Source organism: Salmo salar, chromosome ssa10 (genome assembly GCF_905237065.1).
Source record: "Salmo salar chromosome ssa10, Ssal_v3.1, whole genome shotgun sequence".
NCBI classification, from domain to species: domain Eukaryota; kingdom Metazoa; phylum Chordata; class Actinopteri; order Salmoniformes; family Salmonidae; genus Salmo; species Salmo salar.
In genome coordinates this window covers 15,999,738-16,021,249 of record NC_059451.1, presented here as the reverse complement: position 1 = coordinate 16,021,249, position 21,512 = coordinate 15,999,738, and the positions used below count along the sequence as shown (strand labels likewise).

The 21,512-nt window shown below is 40.4% G+C and overlaps 1 protein-coding gene across 1 annotated transcript in view; it reads right to left on the bottom strand.

Annotated features, from left to right (window-relative positions):
- The window catches only part of LOC106613609 (microtubule-associated protein 1B), a 50,864-nt gene that overhangs the window by 5,645 nt on the left and 23,707 nt on the right, over nt 1–21,512 (bottom strand). The window contains exons 3-5 of the mRNA XM_014216043.2: nt 7,611–7,693; nt 6,457–6,597; nt 2,953–6,262 (exon numbers count right to left, since the gene is read on the bottom strand). Of these exons, the coding sequence (XP_014071518.1) occupies nt 2,953–6,262; nt 6,457–6,597; nt 7,611–7,693 (3,534 nt within the window). The remainder of the gene's footprint in view (nt 1–2,952; nt 6,263–6,456; nt 6,598–7,610; nt 7,694–21,512) is intronic.

Here is a 21,512-nt window from a genome sequence, read left to right as displayed (position 1 = left end):
TTTTTTACAAGAAAAATGGCATAAAAATGGATTTTAAACAGCGGTTGACATGCTTCGAAGTACGGTAATGGAATATTTAGAATTTTTTTGGTCACGAATTGCGCCATGCTAGTGACCCTTATTTACACTTCGGATAGTGTCTTGAACGCACGAACAAAACGCCGCTATTTGGATATAACGATGGATTATTTTGGACCAAACCAACATTTGTTATTGAAGTAGCAGTCCTGGGAGTGCATTCTGACGAAGAACACCAAAGGTAATCAAACTTTTGTAATAGTAAATCGGAGTTTGGTCAGGGCTAAACTTGGTGGGTGTCTAAATAGCTAGCCGTGATGGCTGGGCTATGTACTCAGAATATTGCAAAATGTGCTTTCACCGAAAAGCTATTTTAAAATCGGACACCTCGATTGCACAAACGAGTTCTGTATCTATAATTCTTAAAATAATTGTTATGTTTTTTGGGAACGTTTATCGTGAGTAATTTAGTAAATTCACCGGAGGTTTGCGGGGGGTATGCTAGTTCTGAACGTCACATGCTAATGTAAAAAGCTGGTTTTTGATATAAATATGAACTTGATTGAACAAAACATGCATGTATTGTATAACATAATGTCCTAGGTGTGACATCTGATGAAGATCATCAAAGGTTAGTGCTGCATTTAGCTGTCTTCTGTGTTTTTGTGACATTATATGCTAGCTTGAAAAATGGGTGTCTGATTATTTCTGGCTGGGTACTCTGCTGACATAATCTAATGTTTTGCTTTCGTTGTAAAGCCTTTTTGAAATCGGACAGTGTGGTTAGATTAACGAGAGTCTTGTCTTTAAAATGGTGTAAAATAGTCATATGTTTGAGAAATTGAAGTAATAGCATTTCTAAGGTATTTGAAAATCGTGCCACGGGATTACACTGGCTGTTGCGTAGGTGGGACGATTTCGTCCCGCCTAGCCCAGAGAGGTTAATAATGTTTACATATCTTACATTACTCATCTCATATGTATATACTGTATATTATACCACTTATTGCATCTTGCCTATGCCGCTCGGCCATTGCTTATCCATATATTTATACATTCTTATTTCATCCCTTGAGATTTGTGTGTATTAGGTAGTTGTTGGGGAATTGTTAGATTACTTGTTAGATATTACTGCACTGTCGGAAAGAGAAGCACAAGCATTTCGCTACACTCGCATTAACATCTGCTAACCATGTGTATGTGACAAATAAAATGTGATTTGATGAAGGGGAGGAGACCGGTTAAAGAAGGATTTTTAAGTCTTGAGACATGGATTGTGTATGTGTGCCATTAAGAGGGTGAATAGGCAAAACAAAAGATTTAGGCGCCTTTGAATGGGGTATAGTACTAGGTGCCAGGAGCACCGGTTTGTGTCAAGAACTACAACACTGTTGGGTTTTTCACGCGCAACAGTTTCCTGTGTATCAACAATGGACTACCCCCAAAGGACATCCAACCAACTTGACAACTGTGGGAAGCATTGGAGACATCATGGGCCAGCATCCCTGTGGAACGCTTTCGACACCTTGTAGAGTCCATGCCCTGACGAATTGAGGCTGTTCTGAGGGCAGAAGGAGGGTGAGGGGGGCAACTCAATATGTGACCGACCGGCTCGATTGTCTTATGTAGCAAAATTTGTAATGGATAAAAGTAAAAATCAGAGCTAGAAAATGGTATATCATACACTGCAGTTGAGGAACAATGGAAAAGTTATTCTGCATTGAAAGTTGATAAACTTGTTACCTCACTTTTGAGAAAATGGCCCTTGAATGTTTTGGTACAACTACTGGAGAGCTCTTCTTTGTCAACACCCATTCAGCATCATTCACACCCTCTTAAGCTTTAGCCCCACCCATCTCCTTAAGGATTCCCATGTGAGGCCATGTACTAAACAACCAAAGACTTCAAAACAATTGCTGGTTTATACTACATGTGTGTTGGTACATTTTATCTGGAGTGCCAGAGTGTTTTTTATTTAACCTTTATTTAACTAGTCAAGTCAGTTAAGAACAAACTCTTATTTACAATGACGGCCTACCGGGGAACAGGGTTAACTACCTTGTTCAGGGGCAGAACGACAGATTTTTACCTAGTCAGTTTAGGGATTTGATCCAGCAACCTTTCAGTTACTGGCCCAACGCTCTAACCACTAGGCTACCTGCCAGGTTCAATGATGTCTAGCTAACATTAGGCTATAACTAGCAATGCAAATGGCTCTGAGATACGAATAATATTACTACACAGATCATACACCTAATGTTAGCTAGCGAGCCAGTCAATGGTTGCCCTTAGTTTGAAGATGTAATCCGGAGACAGGTGCTTTATACAACAGCCTTCTGTGTTCTCTTTTGGACTACGTCGGCATATTTGCAATCAAACGGCAGAATTTTCTCCATCTCCTTAGCTATTATACTCCAATTCCACTCATTTCAAAACTCGGTCCTCCAGAAAGTGGAGAGCAACACTTACGCAGTTCTACTATGTGATATCTTCCAAAAAAGACATGTTAAAAAGGATTACCTACACATACTGACCGGCTCATGTTATAGACAGAAGTGTACTGCATGGCAGACCAATCCGAACTCATCTCTCGGCATGTCCAGCCCACTCATCTCCTGCTAGCAGGAAGGTTGCTAATTGTTTCCGTGGCTAAACCAACTAGACTCGTAATTTACCAATTTTATTCGTATTTAAGGCACATGAACGTTCACATGTTCTAGAAGGCATTTCTGCCAAAAAACACATTTTGAATAAAAAGTTCACATTCAAATGGCTCTCCTGTGAAGTAGTGACGCTTTACATACGCCTAGTTTCCTGAAAAGAGTCACATATCTGGAAGGAGTTCCTAATGCTTTGTAAATTGATTTTAGAAATCAAGTAATAAAAGATTATCAAATGTCATCGTTCTAAGTGTAAAACACGGTCTGTGCCTACCTGAAGAAGCTGACCTTGCAGTCCCAGGTCTAGAGCCATTAGTGGTATTGCGGGATGAAGGCCTTGTGTCAAGACTTGAGGTGATCTTCAACGTACCAGTTGTGCTGCCAGTCTTGGTCTTGCTGTTCAGAGTCGTACTGGTGGCTGACGTTAACCTGTGTGTGACCCCAGCTGATTTCTTGGTTTTTGTGGAGGTGCTCTTTGAGGTCTTGCTGGGAGCATCAGCCTCAGGGTCAGCCATGCAGGCACCGGGCTGGGGCGGCAAGGGTGGCAGGTCCTTCATTGGGGCTGGGGGAGGGTCCTGAGAGGAATGTTGAGCTCCCCTGTTGGAGGAGTGAGAGCTGGGATGGTCGTGTGGATGGTGGGGTGGGAAACTCCCAGAATCCTCATCAGAGTCCATGTCTGCAGTGATGGAGGGGCAGTCTTCAGTCCCTGGGGGTATGTCTGAATCTGTGGCTGTGTTGAGGGACTCACTAGCAGATGTGGGTGGAGTCTCCTGACCTTGTGGCGAATGTCGATCACTATGAATTACGCTTTGTGGCTTAGCTAGCTCCTGGGAGTGGTCGCTGTTCTCTGATAGTTCTCGCGGGCTACCTGTCGCTAGCCCCGGAGACAGATGCTGTTGGTTCTCTGGGGACTTCGGGTGCTTGAATTCACAAGGTGAGACCAGGCAGAGGTCAACATCATGGGGAACGTCGGGGAGAAGACCCTGAAATCCAGTAAGGCGTTCCTCTGAGCCATCCCCTGGCGGACGCATGTTATGACATGTCCTCAAAGGTAAGGACATCCCCATTTTGGGGTCAGGATCAGCAAAATGCCCATTCGAGTAGGACCTGTCCATATGGTCTCCCTTGAGTGACTCGTCAATAGATGGGAGCACCTGTTCAAAAGACACGGAAAGAGACTCATCAACTTCTGTCGAGTGTGGGGAACCGATTTCAGCAGGCATAGAGGTAATATTGGGGGAGACAGAGTCCGGCAGCATGAAGGGACTCAGTGTCAAAAGGCTTGATTGCTTCTCCTGGGACGATGTAGAGTTCTCTAGGTTCCCCCTCAAGGAGCCTACCTCAGAGTTCCTGCAAGAACCCATGACATGGCAGTCTTCAAACCCAAGGCTAGGCACCCTTCCCCCGAGACTACTGTCCTCACCAGAGCCCTGAGCATCCTCTTCAGGTGATTGGTGGAAAGGGGTATGCCCAGCACTATTAGGGGCTGAGTCAGCAGGGGAGACCAACTCTAAAGTCTTCTCATCTGAGCTGGCACATGCATCTTGTCCATTTCGCAGGGCCCCATCAAGAAGCCTGTATTCAGTTGGTGTGATATCAAAGTTCACACTGCGGTCACTTTTAGGAGTTTTGGCAAGAGGTGAAGTGGTTCCCAGGGCCTTCTCTGGATTTGGGAGTGTCTCCATGCAGCGGAACTTTTCTGGACTTTCCAAGATGTCGCCCTTCTCTGCATTTTCTCTTGATCCATTCTCTGTTTCAGGTTGCGCCATTCCTTCATTGTTAGCTATAGTGCTCACTACAACAGCCGTCTTTTTCTCCGACTCTCCATTTTCTGCTCTGAGCTTCTCGAATTCCGCTGTCATGTCTTCAGGCGTTGACATCTTAGAACGATCAGCATCCCCTTCAGAGGCTTTTTGATTCTCTGTCTTTTTACTCGTCTTTGACTTTCCCCCCTTGTTCAATGAGTCTTTCTTGGGGATTGCATCCTTCTTCAAAGTTCCATTCTTGCCTAAGGGCTTTTTTGCTTCTGCGTTTCCTAATGAAGGTCCAGCTGTCACTTTTTTGACATCCTTGCTGACAGGTTTTGTTGGTTTCTTCTCATCTTGCTTGATTTCCTTCTTGATCTCTTTCTTTGGATCAGGTTTGACATCTTTCTTTGGTTTTAGACCAAGAGGTTCTTTCTTAATTGGTTCTTTCTTTTTCTCCACATTCTCATCCTTTTTGGCAACACCTGCAGAGGCTTTCTCATCCCTCTTTTTGACTTCTTTTTTCTCATCCTTTAAAGGTTCTTTCTTTGTCATAAGCTTTTCAGGCTTTGGAAGTCTTTGTTTAGCATCCCCATCCTTCAATTTCGACTTCTCATCCCCTTCCTTCTTTTCTTTAGGAGCAATGTCACTTGGGCCCTTGGGCTTGGTCTTCACGTCTTGTTTCTTAATGTCCCCACGTCCAAGTTTGTCCTTCAGCAAGGCACTGCTAGGTCTTGAGTCCCTGGGAAGGGACTTAAGGCTCTCCCGACTCTCTGCGCGTTTCGGTTGTTTATCTGATTTGGATGCTTCAAGGTCCCTGAGGCTCACGGCGGGGTGTTTCAGGAATTCTAGATGCTTTACTTTGTCAAGTCCTTCAAGAATCTTGGCCTGTGGAGTACACCCAGGGAAGAGAACTCGAATGATCTTCTCTTGAGTACTGGCAGGATGCCACACCAATAGAGCACAGATGGAGACAAGGCAAGGCAGGGGTATCTCTGAGCCTTTCATGTTAGATTCATTGCCGGGCCAGTTCTTCATCAAAGCCTCAAGCTCTTTACTGCCTTTGACTGGGTTAAGAACATACAGCTCTAGACGACCGACTCCCATCTTCTGGAAAAGTATAACAGGCTCAATGGTGGGTCCATTTGAGCGACTAAGAGGCTCTGGATTGATTGTTAGCCTGTCAAGGTGCTGCAACGTGAGTGCCACCTGATCGCAGCTCCGCAGCTCTTTGGGATCACCCTCGAATGACTTCAATCTCTCTGGAGCATTAAGGAAAACTATGCCAATATCAGGGGAAATTAGATTTTTCATCCAGTCCTCATTGACCTGAGAGTCGGCAGACTGTTCATCCTCGAGTTCTACCACTTTCCTTTGGAGAAGACTGTTCACCCCTGGAAGATTGTCAGTACCGATGTGGGTGAGGAGCAGGGAGTCAACTCTGTCCAGATGTCTAACCAGTTTCCAGAAACAGGAGCGTGGATCGGACCCACCATTGACCAGGATGTTGAAACCGTTAACAGCAAAGAAGGCAGAGTCTCCTCTCCCACCTGGAAATACGTAGCAGCAGGGACGGGAGAGTTTGAGGAAGCCCACAGTACTGGGGGGCTCCAGCAGCTCAAAAGAAGACTGTAGCTCCAGGGACTCGGAGAGGTATTCTGTGAACTCTTGCAGACCTTCCATTTCAGGTAGCACTGATGGCAGGTTTGTTTTGATGTCAATGAAGTCTTGTAGGTTGTGCTTCTCCAACACTGAGTTCTTCCACACCCCAGTGTTAGGACAACTCAGTGTGAGGCTAGCTTTTTGTGTAGGGTCTGCCGAGCTCAATAACTCTCCAATCTATTCAAAAAGATAGAATGGTTTGATGTAAAATCACTTGACCAGCTTATTAATAATGCTTACAATTTAAATCTGTAACTTAGACTATAAACTGATTGTACAAAACATTAAGAACACCTGCTCATTAAGAACATTTGCTATTCCTATGACAAATGTCTGGTATACTCCGTGTATATTACAGTAAAATAACTCACCTCTTCATCAGCAAATATCTGAATGAAGTCACTGAGAGAGAAACATCCTGTTTGTAAGACCAGGTCTCCTGCCTCTTCGACACATTGTCCAGCAAGAACCAACAACTTGTGGCGAGACACATCAGATATAAGCCGGCGCACCTAGGGAAATGGAAGGAAAAGTAGTCATGAAATTAAGCTCCATTTAGTAGCCTATACAATTCCAAATAGGGCAATAGTTTAGATTGTGCTTAGTGTCACTGAAAATAAAGAGAAACAAGGCCCCTCATTCAAGTTTTTTTTTTTTTTATGTTTACAGTCTATAATATGATAAAAAGGGAACATGGCAAGATAAACCTTTCTTCATCTTGATCCAAATTACATGCATACTAGCCAGATCGGATATAAAAAAGGCTGCACACAATTTGTTTTGGTGCAGATGCTGATTTCAATGTTCAGCCTACATACAATGTTATTAAGTGATCAATAAAAAAGTATCATGTGTTAATATTTTCATGATAAAAAGGCAGCCCCTCAAACTCCATGGTAATATTCTATTGTTACAAAAATTCTCAAATTCCTCATCCCCCATCTTTTCCAAGAGAAAATATTTCAGGAATTACGGTTTACATATTCTCTTTACAGTACTAAACATACTGCAAATGTTGTTCAGCCATGACATTGAAATAATTCCTGAATTTACCAGCAGATATGCTCACACAGAATGAGAACGCAAGAGATTATTTCCCCTAACATTGAATGCATTCTGAAATATCGGTGAATTAAGCATCACAAGCATTAGCTGACAAGCACAGGCTGAAGTAGATTGTTGGTTCAAATGAGGAAGGTTATATTTCATTACAGCAATGACAGGATATGATTTCCAGTATGAAATGAGAGCCAGATGGCAGGGCAAAGAACCGTGTAATGTGATGGCAGAGTGTAGTGCAGGTGTCATCTGAGCAATTGGATCCTTTCCATCTCAGGACAAAGCAATTGTTATGCAAAGCAGAGCATACCTTAGTAAATATCCTATTGTCATTCTGAACATAGTTTATTTTCCAGTATTTTAAAATGAATTTGGACTACACAAAATATACCTTGAAACCGAATTAAGACTTCAACACCGAGGTCTGACATTCAACAGTGAGAGATGTAGCCTAATTAAGTCTCACCTCTGAGCAGACCAACTCATGGGATGGGTTCCCCACCACCTTGGTGTCTAGAACGTCTCCACTGTGCTGCAGTGTCCTCTGGCCTATAGGGAAGGAGGGAGAAACTGGTCAGAAACCTGAGAGTGAGGGAAAAGGCTCCTAGGAGGTAGAGGTTAAAATGGAACCTAGCCTGTTCCTTTAGACCTGACAACAACAAGGGGTACTGGGCAATAGTCTATGGATTGTTTACAGACTACACTAGAGACTGATGGTTGGAATGAAACCGTCCACATAGGCCAATGGACGTATGCTATATGTGGATAGTTTGGGAATAACAGATCCTGCATCCACTAAAAAGGTAAAAAAGCTTGGGAAAATCAGATGTCAATTTTTTTTCTCTTTTTACCGTAAACCGATTAGCAGATATAGATCACTTCAGCTCAATCAATCAATCAATCAATCAATCCAAATGTATTTATAAAGCCCTTAGTCTATGGTGTAGTCTGTTAGTCCAGACCAGCTCACAGTTAGTCTTGACCACAGCCAGAGAAAGATCCGTGTCAGCATCAGAAACAACCAGTCTATGGAATTGAATGCCTCTGTAAAGTGAGAGAAACAATGCTGCTCCAGGGCTTGATTTGAATTTTTTTAGCCACTTATCACCATTTTTTCACCATTGAATGATGCAAGGAACCACCTTACAAAACTCACTACCATCTTTTTTACCATACAGAATCAGACAATGTAGGCTACACTCTGCCTATTGGCTTCTTTGCGTATTCAAGCCCGTCTCAAAATACAACACTGACCCTTTAAGGCTCTCCTGGAGGATGGTTGGCCACCATTGGTTGCCTTTAAAATATTGCAACATTACATTTACAACCAAATCTTTATAAAATAATTCCCTATAAAAAAATCTATGAGGCTGATGCAACAGATCAGAACGTTTAGCTAAAAATTATAAAGTTTTATTTCTTCCTATTATAAGGTCAACAATGCGCGTATTAATGTGCCAAAATGCATTTAGCAGCCAAACACAAGCATTTATTTTTTACCTTTATTTAACTAGGCAAATCACTTAACCTCTACAGGATCGGTGGGTCCCCCACAGGACGGTTGAGCTAACGTTGGTTAATGTGATCAGCATGAGGTTGTAAGTAACAAGAACATTTCCCAGGACACAGACATATCTGATATTGAAAGAAGGCTTCAATTATTGTTAATCTAACTGCACTGTGCAATTTACAGTAGCTATTACAGTGAAGTAATACCATGCCATTGTTTGAGGAGAGTGCACAGTTATGAACTTAAATGTATTAATAAACCAATTAGACACATTTGGGCAGTCTTGACACAAAATTTTGAACAGAAATGCAATGGTTCATTGGATCAGTCTAAAACTTTGCACATACACTGCTGCCATCTAGTGGCCAAAATCTAAATTGCGTCTGGCCAGGCATAATACATTATGCCCTTTCTCTTGCATTTCAAAGATGGTACAAAAAAAGGCATATTTTTTTCTTGTAATATCTTTTATCAGATCTAATGTGTTATATTCTCCTACATTCATTTAACATTTCTACATACTTCAAAGTGTTTCCTTTCAAATGGTATCAAGAATACGCATATCCTAGCTTCAGGTCCTGAGCTACAGGCAGTTAGATTTGGGTATGTCATTTTAGACTACATTTTGAAAAAAAGGGGGCGGCTCCATGAACAAATTCTTATTTACAATGACGGCCTACCCCGGACGACGCTGGGCCAATTGTGCGCCGCCCTATGGAACTCGCAATCACGGCCGGATGTGATACAGCCTGGGGTTCATGTGACAGAGATTAAAATATCTGTTAGAAATTAAGAAAGCGGGGAGATCTAAAGATGCATCAACTAGCATGGGTTACTAATATGACTAGGATTATGCCTTTGGCTGCTGGACAATAAAATTATGAATACCAATATAACATGAGAAAAATGCTGGTTTCAATTGCATATTAAGTGTCTATAAAATAATACATTCAACATTATAGTCGTATTTTGGCTAGGATAGGTTACTTTGAAACAGTGTAAGACATGCTTCATAAAATGACATAAAACGTACAGGGTTTAAACAACTAAGTTTATGGTTAAATAGTTAAATGTTGACCGCCTCCACTCAGTTTCAAGGTGGGTGATGTGTGCGGTGCGCAACAGGCACTGTCCTTCACTCAGGTCTTGTGGCCATTTGATCTGAATGAACCGTGCCTCGAGCATGTCGACAGAATAAAGCCTTTAGACGTTAATGTTAATTATCCTTCATTATATTTGTCAAACATGACTGGCGTTTAGCCCATATTTATGTAATAAAAAAATCTAAGTTTGCCTCCATTTTCTGGCACCTCATGTCTGCATAGATTTAGACAATATGCATATCTACTACACTGACATGTAGGCTTTTTAATTTATGTACATGAAACATTTATTTGAATATTATTCCAATGTTGGCCTCTCTGATCCAATTCTGGTCGCAATAATGGTTTTATATATTTTTTTTTACTCATCCAGTCGGACAACTTAAAATCTATATTCTTCTTGTCCAACAATTTTTTTAAACATTTTTTTAAATTACTTTTCCCGGACAAGAAGACAGTGAATGTCGAGCCCCGTGCACAGTTTGAGGCACAGAGCTTTGCATAGCACAAAGATAAACCCTGGGCTTGCAGTGTGACTAACTTTTAGTGCAGGTCTGAAGAGAGAATAGGTCAAAAACAAGGCAAGGCACTGAAACCAGACAAGGCTGAAGCAAAAACCAAAACATGACTTACCAGTAGTTAGAATGTTCTTGGTTAAAAAAATGACATGTATACAATAATGCCATAAAACTCAAGAGAAACAAAAAGGCAACACTTATAATATCATATTTTTTGTTTTAGTCTATATTTGTTTAGAATTCTAGTTATAAGCAGGCTTCAAAAGCTGCAATGCCATGCCGAGGCTATTCAGGCTGAATAAACGACCTGTGAGTCAAAATCCTACTGCATCACATGACAGAATACAGTGGCATTCACTCATGTGCTGCGCCCAACAGCATCCCCATTTAACCTACAATTTTCCACACCGAATAATTATTAGGGGGTGGGCGTGGGGACTGTTTTATGACTGGGGTAGTGGAGCTACATGTTCTAAAAGGTAAAATAATCATGGAAGGCCGGTAGAAATCAAGAACTGTATGTTTTTTATGGGTTCTATAGGTAACACACTGTATGGCTAAAAAGTCTGTGGGAGCGAGAGAAAGGACTGCCAGTGAGATAGAAGGAAAAACTCAAAGCAGAACTAACAGTATGAACATTTACACTGCAAAAGTTCCGTCACTTACTACACTATGTCTGCTATATGAACAACAGCTCAAATGCACATTAACCAAACGCTCAGTAGATCCAAAAGTGAGTGGACAGTTACCCAAAAACCCAGCACAGGTCAGGTTGTTGGTGTGGATGGTCCAGCCAGCCAAGAAGGGAGATTTAGAGTGTAATTGTTGCTTGCTGTAGTCACATGTGCTAGCAGGTATTGAGCCTCTTATTGAATTACCACCCCATTAGGGAAGTAACTATGGTATATTGGAACATGGAGATCATAGTGCTCAGTCACTCAATTATCCAGTGAACCAATCATTGACCACTGTCTGATAACGCCCACCCCGAGTACATGAGATTGCGTCATTACATGAAGATAAGTTGGTCATTGGTTATCGCCAGTCCCCTGAACATCACTGAAGTGCAGAGAAGGTAGTTGTGGACAGCATTGAGAAACCAATGTCGTTGGCGTATCAACTTCTCACCCTTGTCATTACCCTAGTCAACCCTATTTACTGCGCTTAGAGAAGAGGAACCATTCTTTCCAGTCACCAGAACATGTGTAAAAAAGAGACATGCTCAAAGAGAGGGCCTCAGCTCCAACCTTGACCCTTGTGTAGAGAAGAAACAACATGAGAAAGCACTTCCTTCCTGTCAGCTAGTCGAGCTACGACGTTGCTATGGCAACAGCTGCAGAGGCTATATACAGCCAGAGAACACAATAGCACAAGGAAGCAAAGAATTAAGTTGACACAAATTATCTTATTTCTATTTTGGAATTATTCAACAAGGGCCATGACCAGATCGTGTATATAATGGTCCAGCAGTGTGAATCTCTCAGAGAACAGATATTAGTTGAACCCATGAATAACTAGAATCATTTAAACAAAAGGCTCCATTACCAAGGTTCAGGACTACCACAGCCCTTTTCTCCACGTGCTTCGTGTCTGGTTGAGCCCTGTCCTATCAGAGATGTGCCCCCTGCAGGGAGAAACTTGAGCAGCACACAGGGCAACATCCGACTCCCCACCACAGTGAGACTGAGACATTGTGCAAATGAAAACCAGCTAAACTGGATTTAAGGATTACCCTAAAACAAAATCCACGCTCCGTTCCCCTCATCCCCCTGCCCTCTGACGTCTCATCTTTGATGGCTCTCTGGGAGTTGGCTCCATTTGCCCCTTGGGGCAGATCCTTTCTTCCACTGTCAGGTTCTTATTGTACATACACACATTGCAATGTATCATTCAGTGCTGCTGGAAAAGACAAAGCTGAAAGCTGCCTGAAATATTCACAGCGATATGACTGAAAGGAAACAGTGCTGGATGGTTCCAGTTTCTGCCTTTATTCTTCAACTGGATGAGTCAGACCGCAAAGCAAAAGGTAGAACAGATTTGAAATCAGGATCTTGAAAGAGGAAAGATTCTACCATATTTCTCTTCTGGCTTCTTTCTGAGGTGAATTGTCGTTCTTTTTTAAGGTTTGCCATTTTCAGGTGTATCCCCCCCTTTCTGCAGTGCACGCTTCCTGGATAGATGGTTTTAATCTGAGCTGTAAATCGCAGAAGGTAACCAGGGCAGCCAGCCAACACACCCCACCCCCACGGCTCCAGACTGCAAACATTTAGTTAAACTTTGTGACCCTTTGACTTGGCTGTGCGAGTTAAATACATTTCTGGTCGCACTGGTGCAATCTGCACATTCTACATGGTCATTTTTTAGGGCGAATAAAACCACCCTTACCAAAAAAATTATTGTAGTTTTGAAACTACAGTAAAAGTACAGTAACAGCAGTCGACTGTGTGTGACGCTGTAATTGTATAATTGTTATTTAAATGTAATCTTTAACTAGGCAAGTCAGTTAAGAACAAATAGTTATTTACAATGACGGCCTACCGGGGAACAGTGGGTTAACTGCCTTGTTCAGGGGCAGACGACAGAGTTTTACCTTGTCAGCTCGGGGATCTGATCCATCAACCTTCCGGTTACTGGCCCAACGCTCTAACCACTAGGCTACCTAACTGAAGTGTACTGCAGTTAAAATAAAAATTACTGCAGTTAAAAAAATAAAATGTTTAATTTGGTCGCAATATTTGCAGCATAATGCAGTTATACTGGAATGAGAAAGCCTCTCACAAAAAATACCTCTCCCCTTCATGCGGCTGCTTGCTTCCAGCACACCAATTCCTGCCACGTCACTCAAGCAGGCAACATAGTTCCTAGCCGTTTACATTCTCTCTGCATGCTATCAAAATATTCTTCCAAAACAAGAATGACGCTCCTTTCCACATTGCTTCTTAATGTGAATCCACGTTTGCTGTATTGTACTATTAGTTTGTTTGTCTTGCCCTCTGCAAAATACTAGCTAGTTAGCTAAATAATACTAATCGCTAATACTAATCGTTAACTAGCTAGCAAAGCAAACATTAACTCTAATGCAGGTTGCTACCAGTGGTGGTGCAGACCTAGGATGACCACATTTAAATATACTCAAATGCAGGACAACAGGATGATTTTGCAGAAATTGGGAAAACAGTGTAACCCCCGGAGGGCCTTACAAATGACAATTTTTCAAAGGATGTAGGGTCAAATATTGAATATCATAATAGAATATGCATTAAATGCATCCTCCAATTGCAACGCTTGCCTATTGTCTCAATAAAAAAAATTAAAAAAAACAAGATAGGCATTCCTAACTTCAAAATAGGCCAGGGCATCATCCCTGTCAATCGTGAATGATAATTCTTAGTTTTACCAGTGAAATGAAAAACTGCATCTGCATGCCAATCATTTGATCTCAATCAGTTTCATGGGAATATGCATTTAGATCTTCTTGAATTACTGTTTCATGAGCAAATTAAAGCAGATGCTGTTAACTATATAGCCTTCGTGTATTTTGTTTCAATCAAAGCAGATTCTGCCTAGTGTGCGTGCTAACCATCCTAAAATATAGGAAATGTTTTTGTTGTAACATTATACTATCGTTGTGATCTTCCAAGACATTGAATTCAGCCTTGATCTAACTTTCCTAAATGAGCACCATTGTGAGAAGTGGCGCTCCGGCAGCACTACATCCCTGCAGTCCACTACACCGACTGAGCAATTGAAGCATAGCCTACTATTGATGCAGAAACGAGAGACCACGTGTGGCTGTTTTATGAAAATCTCTATATTTTGACAAGGAAACATTTCTGGTTGGTCTCAGGTAATGTAAAACAGTTAGGATGGGAGTCTTAAAATGGGATTGAGTTAAGTAGCAGCAAATATGTTGAATGGGTTACTAATGAGCATGGAGATCCTCACAAGTTTGACAAAATGTTTATAATGTTTACAATGTTGCAAGTTTGCTAGCACAAGTTTCCAGCCGGACCCTTCTGATAGTTGATACAATGTTTCAAGTTTGTTGCAGACAGGCAGTGCGTAGCCAATGTGATTTATAGAATTTAAAAAAATAAAACATTTAAATCAGGATATTTTCTACCTGCAGGCTGCAATGTTTTCATTTGTTGTCTTTTATGTAGGCTATTTTTACATAGTTTCCAATGGCAATGTAAGTTACTTTTAGATTAGTATCATTTTCATTTAGATATAATTTAGATGAACTACATGGCAATGATTTTGAGATGCAAAGACTATTATAAATGAAATGAAACTGTTCCATGAAAATGTGCATATGAAAATCATAACTGGCATGCAGATCGGTAGAAAGAAATTGGCACTCCAAATGGAAAAGGTTGCGGACCCCTGGTGTAGCCTATTACCGGAAACTTCAGGAGCATAACGGCAGAATCTGCGAAGGCCAGCAGCAGCGGAAGGATGGGGGTTGGGAACAGATTTTTTTGTTCTCGTTAGGCTCTTGAGCTCTGCCTCGGTCATTTGTATCTTAATTATTTAATCAAACAGTGTGCTTACAGCATCAGACAAGCTCAGTACATATAGTTGATTTAATTAAAACACATAGGATGCGTCTATACGTGGAAAAATACATGTTTTCAAATTTGGTTTTCTGATTCTTTTTTTAGGTCAGCATGTTGTTAGTGCAACATTATGTTCTGAATCAGAGAGCTACCTATATTCCAATTGTATCATTCCAACAGTTCACCCAAGTGCTTTGATCTACAGGTAACTGCCAAAATAATGGAAACACTTGAGTAAATGAGGGATACAAAGTATAATTTAAAGCAGGTGCTACCACACAAGTGTAATTCCTGAATTCATTCCGCAATTAACATCCCATCATGCTTAGGGTTATGTATAAAAATGCTGGGCAGCCAAAATAATTTTCTACGTCCCCATAGAATGACAATGCTCCCACCCACAGGGCACAAATGGTCAGTGAAAGTTTTCATGCTCATCAAACCAATCAGATGTCATCAGATGTTAACCCAATTGAACACTTATGGGAGATTCTGGAGTGGTGCATGAGACAGCGTTTTCCATCACCATCAACAAAACACCAAATGATGGAATTTCTCATGGAAGAACAGTGTCGCATCTCTCCAATAGAGTTCCAGACACTTCTGGAATCTATGCCAAGGTGCATTTAAGCTGTTCTGGCTCGTGATGGCCCAACGCTCTATTAAAATACTTTGTTGGTATTTCCTTTGGCAGTTATCTGTAAGTCAAATTGAAATCGCAATATTTGGTTGAAAAAAAAAAAAAGAAAAAAAAATCTCACAATTAGATGTTTTGCCCATATTGTGCACCCCTATTTAAAAGCAGCTAGCTGTCCATATTAAAGAGGGTCACTTTCTGTAGGTATACGTTTTTGTTTATACATCTGTCTCAAAGCACACTTTTACAATCGAGATATCTGATATGACTTTCAAATACGGAGCGCACGAAATGCGCATCGGCCATCGCAATAGGCCTCATTGCAAAGTAGGAAATTACATTTACTGTTTGATTAATACATGGATACTAGCAATAGGTGTTCCATTTACAGTTAGCGATCTAGCTACTGTGGTTTGAGTTTCCACGTCGTTAGGTGGTGAACTAGCACAAATTGAATTATGCCAATGTAATATTTGTGCACAAAGATGGAAGCAAATTCATCTCTGGAGCCTTATTTTGACAGTAAAATAAAAATCTTAATTGTCAACCCAAAATTCATGACAATCACTGGATTCATTTATTTCTTAAATATTTATTTCTTGGATATCTTTGAAACTTAACTTTTATATAAGACAAATAATATTTGAAATGCCATCTCAGTGGTCTCTTAAACTTCTCAATAGAGCACTGTGCATGACTTTACAATGACGTTATAGGATGATTACTCCTATTTGTATTATTGTGTGACGCTGTGACTAAGGCTAGGACGGATATTTAATAACCGGGTAACTAACTGTAATGGATGAAGACCGCCATGAAAATAAAACAACCGTCGAAACCGTTTACATAGGCCTACATTAATGTTTTATTAAATTTCATTTTCAGGTAGATTAACTTTACCTAGTGGCGGGAGTGTACCCCTAATAAATAAATAAAAATACACACACATAAAAACACAGTTTACAAGCAATTTTTTTGCTAACTTAGTCTGTCTACATCTCCTCTTTTCAACTGTTTGATGCTCCAGCAGCTAATCTGCTAGATGCGTAGGGGAGTAGAAGCGGTAGCCTATAGGCTATGGCACGTCAGTAAAAGAATAGCCCGTGTGGACTTTAAAATAAAATACAATTTCGTCACAGGTGCCGAATACAACCGGTGTAGACCTTACAGTGAAATGCTTACTTACAAACCCTTACCCAACAACGCAGTTAAGAAAATACCTAAAAAAAAAGTAAGAAATAAAAGAAATTAAAGAGCAGCAGTAAAAAAACAATACCGAGGCTATATACAAGGGGTACTGGTACAGAGTCAATGTGCGGGGGCGCCGATTAGTCGAGGTAATTGAGGTATGTAAGAAAAAGTATGTGAACCCTTTAGAATTACCTGGATTTCTGCATAAAACGTAATCTGAATCTTCATCTAAGTCACAACAATAGACATTCACAGTGTAGGTTGGAAAAAGTATGTGAACCCCTAGGCTAATGACTTCTCCAAAAGCTAATTGGAGTCAGGAGTCAGCTAACCTGGAGTCCAATCAATGACACGAGATTGGAGATGTTGGTTAGAGCTGCCTTGCCCTATTTAAAAAAAATACATAATAATTGTGAGTTTGATATTCACAAGAAGCATTGCCTGATGTGAACCACGCCTCGAACAAAATAGATTAGCATTTTTGGCTTGCATAAAGCTGGAAAGAGTTACAAAAGTATCTCTAAAAAGAGTCAATGTTCATCAGTCCACAGTAAGGCACATTGTCTATAAATGGAGATGATGTGTTACCTCGACTAATCGGTGCCCCCGCACATTGACCCTGTACCAGTACCCCTTGTATATAGCCTCGCTATTGTTTTTTTTACTGCTGCTCTTTAATTTCTTACTTTTTTTTGTATTTTTTCAGTAAGACTTTTAGACAGGTCAACATTCACAAGGCCACAGGGCCAGTTGGATTACCAGGACGTGTACTGCGAGCATGCGCTGACCAACTGGCAAGTGTCTTCACTGACATTTTCAACCTCTCCCTGTCCGAGTCTGTAATACCAACATGTGTCTGAATACTTATGTAAATAAAGTATTTCTGTTTTACATTTTTTATAAATTTGCAAACATTTCTAAAAGCCTGTTTTCACATATGTCATTATTGGGTATTGTGTAGATTGCTGAGGATGATTTTTTTAATGTTACAAAATGCGCAAAAAGTCAAGGGGTCTGAATACTTTCTGAATGTACTGTGTATTGCCTACTCGTTCAATAACTAGAGAGAGAGAGGGGGAAGAGATAGGCCAGTGGAGTTGCCAGCAGAGAGACGCGAATTGCGCAAGAAGGGAACAGTGAAGACAGAAAAAAGAAATATCAGCCGGAGTTTACTCTTATCAATATGTGGTTGCACAGATTCAGATAAAGCGCACAAAAAAAATAAAAAAATAAAATATAAATGGAGTGTCAACATGACACATGTATCAACGGCTGAACATTAGGTTACGGACAGGTTGCATGCGTTATTAATTTTCGAATGGTTGTCAATTTCATCTTCATGCCTATCACAGCTGTCTCTATCCCCCTTGACTTTCCTCGTCAATGTAGATCATATACTACATTGATTTAGCGTTATCCTATAACGTAGACCATTTTTTAAATATCCTACAGAAAGGATTTTAAGCTAATACGTTTTTGGGAAAGGACAAATGCGATTTGATTCTGTCAGATGTGCTGCAGGCGGCTTTGATTGATGGGTCATTTTAGGTGGGTGGGTGTGCGTGTACGACTTCATTAATTCTCTACGTCCATCCAGAAAGTTTCCTAAAAATAGGCCTAGCCTGTCTGGACTTTATTTCTATCTGATTAAAGAGATGAACTGTCTAGTTGCAGGGTCAGCATATGTGCGAGGATTGGAATGACAGGTGCCAGCATTGGGTTTCCTCTCTTATTAAATGGAGTGCGACTGAATGAAACGTAGCCAAGCGCCTTTCATGAGTCATCCCATAGGCTGCATAAGCTTATATTTTTACATTTTCAGCAGCATATACGTTTTCCAGTAGTATATAATTTCTCTCTCATTACTGCGTCCTCTCTACCCACTTTGAACAACATATTGCCACAGAGAATGACCGCAGCAGCATTGGTGACGTTATGCAAATTGTTTGATAAAGTGGAGGGGGGGGAAAAAAATACTATTTCTGTTGTTGTTGCAGAAAACACATTTATTTATAAACATTCAGCATCTGACAAGAGTGCATGAAAACAAACTATTTGATATAATGCAATCTGATTTTATGATCGAAAGAAATTATTGCACATTAAGGTACATTTTTTTCAAGGGATATTTGAAAACACAAATGGTCAAATCAGTGTTGATTTCCATGACACCTATTAGACACACAATCAAACCAAAACAGTGTCTAATTCACGACTCGCATTGCAATTTCATCATACAAAGCTATTATTGAAAGCCAATTTAAACAAGTTGAATTGTCTGCTTTCCCAAAGCAATCCGATTTAAAAAAGGTGCACTATGCAGAAATCACTCCAACATTTCCTGGTTGCTAAAATGTTTACTGTTTTGGTTAATATGACGAAACAAGCAAATATAGTGTAGAGAATAATTGTACCATCTGAACTGCTGTGAAATAGCTCTTCCATAACCAAAAACATTGTATTTTCAGCTGTTTAAAGCTGGTGTACAAAACCGAAAGTAAAAGACGCGAAAACAAAACGTAAGAATGGGAAGCATAGAAATAGTGCACTTATAACAGCTTTACTAGCGCTTCTTTGACTTGCTTGCAATGACAGATCTATAACTCACATTTCTATGTGCATTTGGTCAGGTGGCCCAGAAAGGTACATATTGCAGCTTTAATGCCAGTGACATACATTACCCTGTTTTCATCAAAGAATCCAGAGCGGACTGCTTGAAGGACATTAGTAGTAGTCTTAACTTCTCTAGGGTAGGGGGCAGTATTTTGACGTCCAGATGAAAGGCGTGCCAAAGTAAACTGCCTGCTACTCAGGTTCAGAAGGTAGGATATGCATATTATTAGTAGATTTGGATAGAAAACACTAAAGTTTCTAAAACTGTTTGAATGATGTCTGAGTATAACAGAACTCATATGGCAGGCAAAAACCTGAGAAAAATCCAACCAGGAAGTGTGGAAATCTGAGGTTTGTAGTTTTTCCAGTGATTGCCTATACAGTATACAGTGACTTAGGGTTCATTTTGCACTCCCTAAGGCTTCCACTAGATGTCAACAGTCTTTAGAACCTTGTTTCATGCCTCTACTGTTACTGGGGAGAGAATAAGAGCTGATTCAACAAGTGGACTGCCTGAGGCCAATGAGTTGTTTACTGCGCATTCACGCAGGCACGCCGTTCCTTCTTTTTCCTCTGTAATGAATACGCTATTGTCTGGTTGGAATATTATCGAATATTTATGATAAAAAGACCCCAAGGACTGATTGTAAACATCGTTTGACATGTTTCTACGAATGGTAATGGAACTTTTTGACTTTTCGTCTAGGGTTTTGCGCTCGCGCATTGTGCCTTTGGAATAGTGATCTGAACGCGAACAAAACGGAGGTATTTGGACATAAATATGGAGTTTATCGAACAAAACAAACATTTGTGGAAGTGGGAGTCCTGGGAGTGCATTCCGACAAAGATCAGCAAAGGTAAGTGAAGATTTATAATACTATTTCTGAGTTTTGTTGACTCCAGAACTTGGCGGGTAACTGTATAGCTTGCTTTGATGGCTGAGCTCTGAACTCAGAATATTGAACAATGTGCTTTTGCCGTAAAGCTATTTTGAAATCTGACAGCGGTTGCATTAAGGAGAAGTGTATCTATAATTCTTTCAATAACTGTTGTAAATTCTATCAACATTTATGATGAGTATTTTTGTAAATTGATGCGCTCATTCACCGGAAGTTTGAGGCAAAACATTTTCTGAACATCACGCGCCAATGGAAAATGGGGTTTTTGGATATAAATATGAACTTTTTTCGAACAAAACATACATGTATTGTGTAACATTGAGTCCTGGGAGTGTCATCTGATGAAAATTGTCAAAGGTTAGTGATTCATTCTAGCTGTATTTCTGGTTTTTGTGACGATCCTCCTTGCTTGGAAAATGGCTGTGTGGTTTTTCTTGTCTCAGCGCTGTCCTAACATAATCTAATGTTATGCTTTCGCCGTAAAGCCTTTTTGAAATCGGACAATGTGGTCGGATTAACGAGAAGTGTATCTTTAAAATGGGATATAATAGTTGTATGTTTGAGAAATTTGAATTATGAGATTTTTGTTCTTTTCAATTTGCCGCCCTGCTATTTCACTGGCTGTTGAATAGCGTGTCCCACATACCCCAGAGAAGTTAACCTTGCTAATAGAAAAAGGACACATTTTTTATATTTTACCTTTATTTAACCAGGTAGGCAAGTTGAGAACAAGTTCTCATTTACAATTGCGACCTGGCCAAGATAAAGCAAAGCAGTTCAACACATACAACACAGAGTTACACATGGAGTAAAAAAAACATAGTCAATAATACAGTAGAAAAATAAGTCTATATACAATGTGAGAAAATTAGGTGAGATAAGGGAGGTAAAGGCAAAAAAAGTCCATGGTGCCGAAGTAAATACAATATAGCAAGTAAAACACTGGAATGGTAGATTTGCAGTGGAAGAAAGTGCAAAGTAGAAATAATGGAAATATAAATAATATATACAATAAAATACTGTAAGTAAGGCGTGATAAGAAAAAGGCAAGCTTGACCTCAAGGCAAATGTTTCAGGATCAGGAAGGAGATGAGGGCCTGGAACCACAAATCTATATTTTGAGCAGCAAGACGACGTAAGGATAAATAAATCTCTCTCACCCACCCAACTAGGCTTCAGAGTGAAGAGATAGAAACCCACCAAACTGGGTTTCAGACTGGATTATCCATGAGAACTGACTCAAATATGGACATTTTTGGCACTATCCTTGGAGTTCAGACGAAGGGAATTGGATGTGAACTACCAAACAGTTGCATTCACAGTATGTATATGCAATAT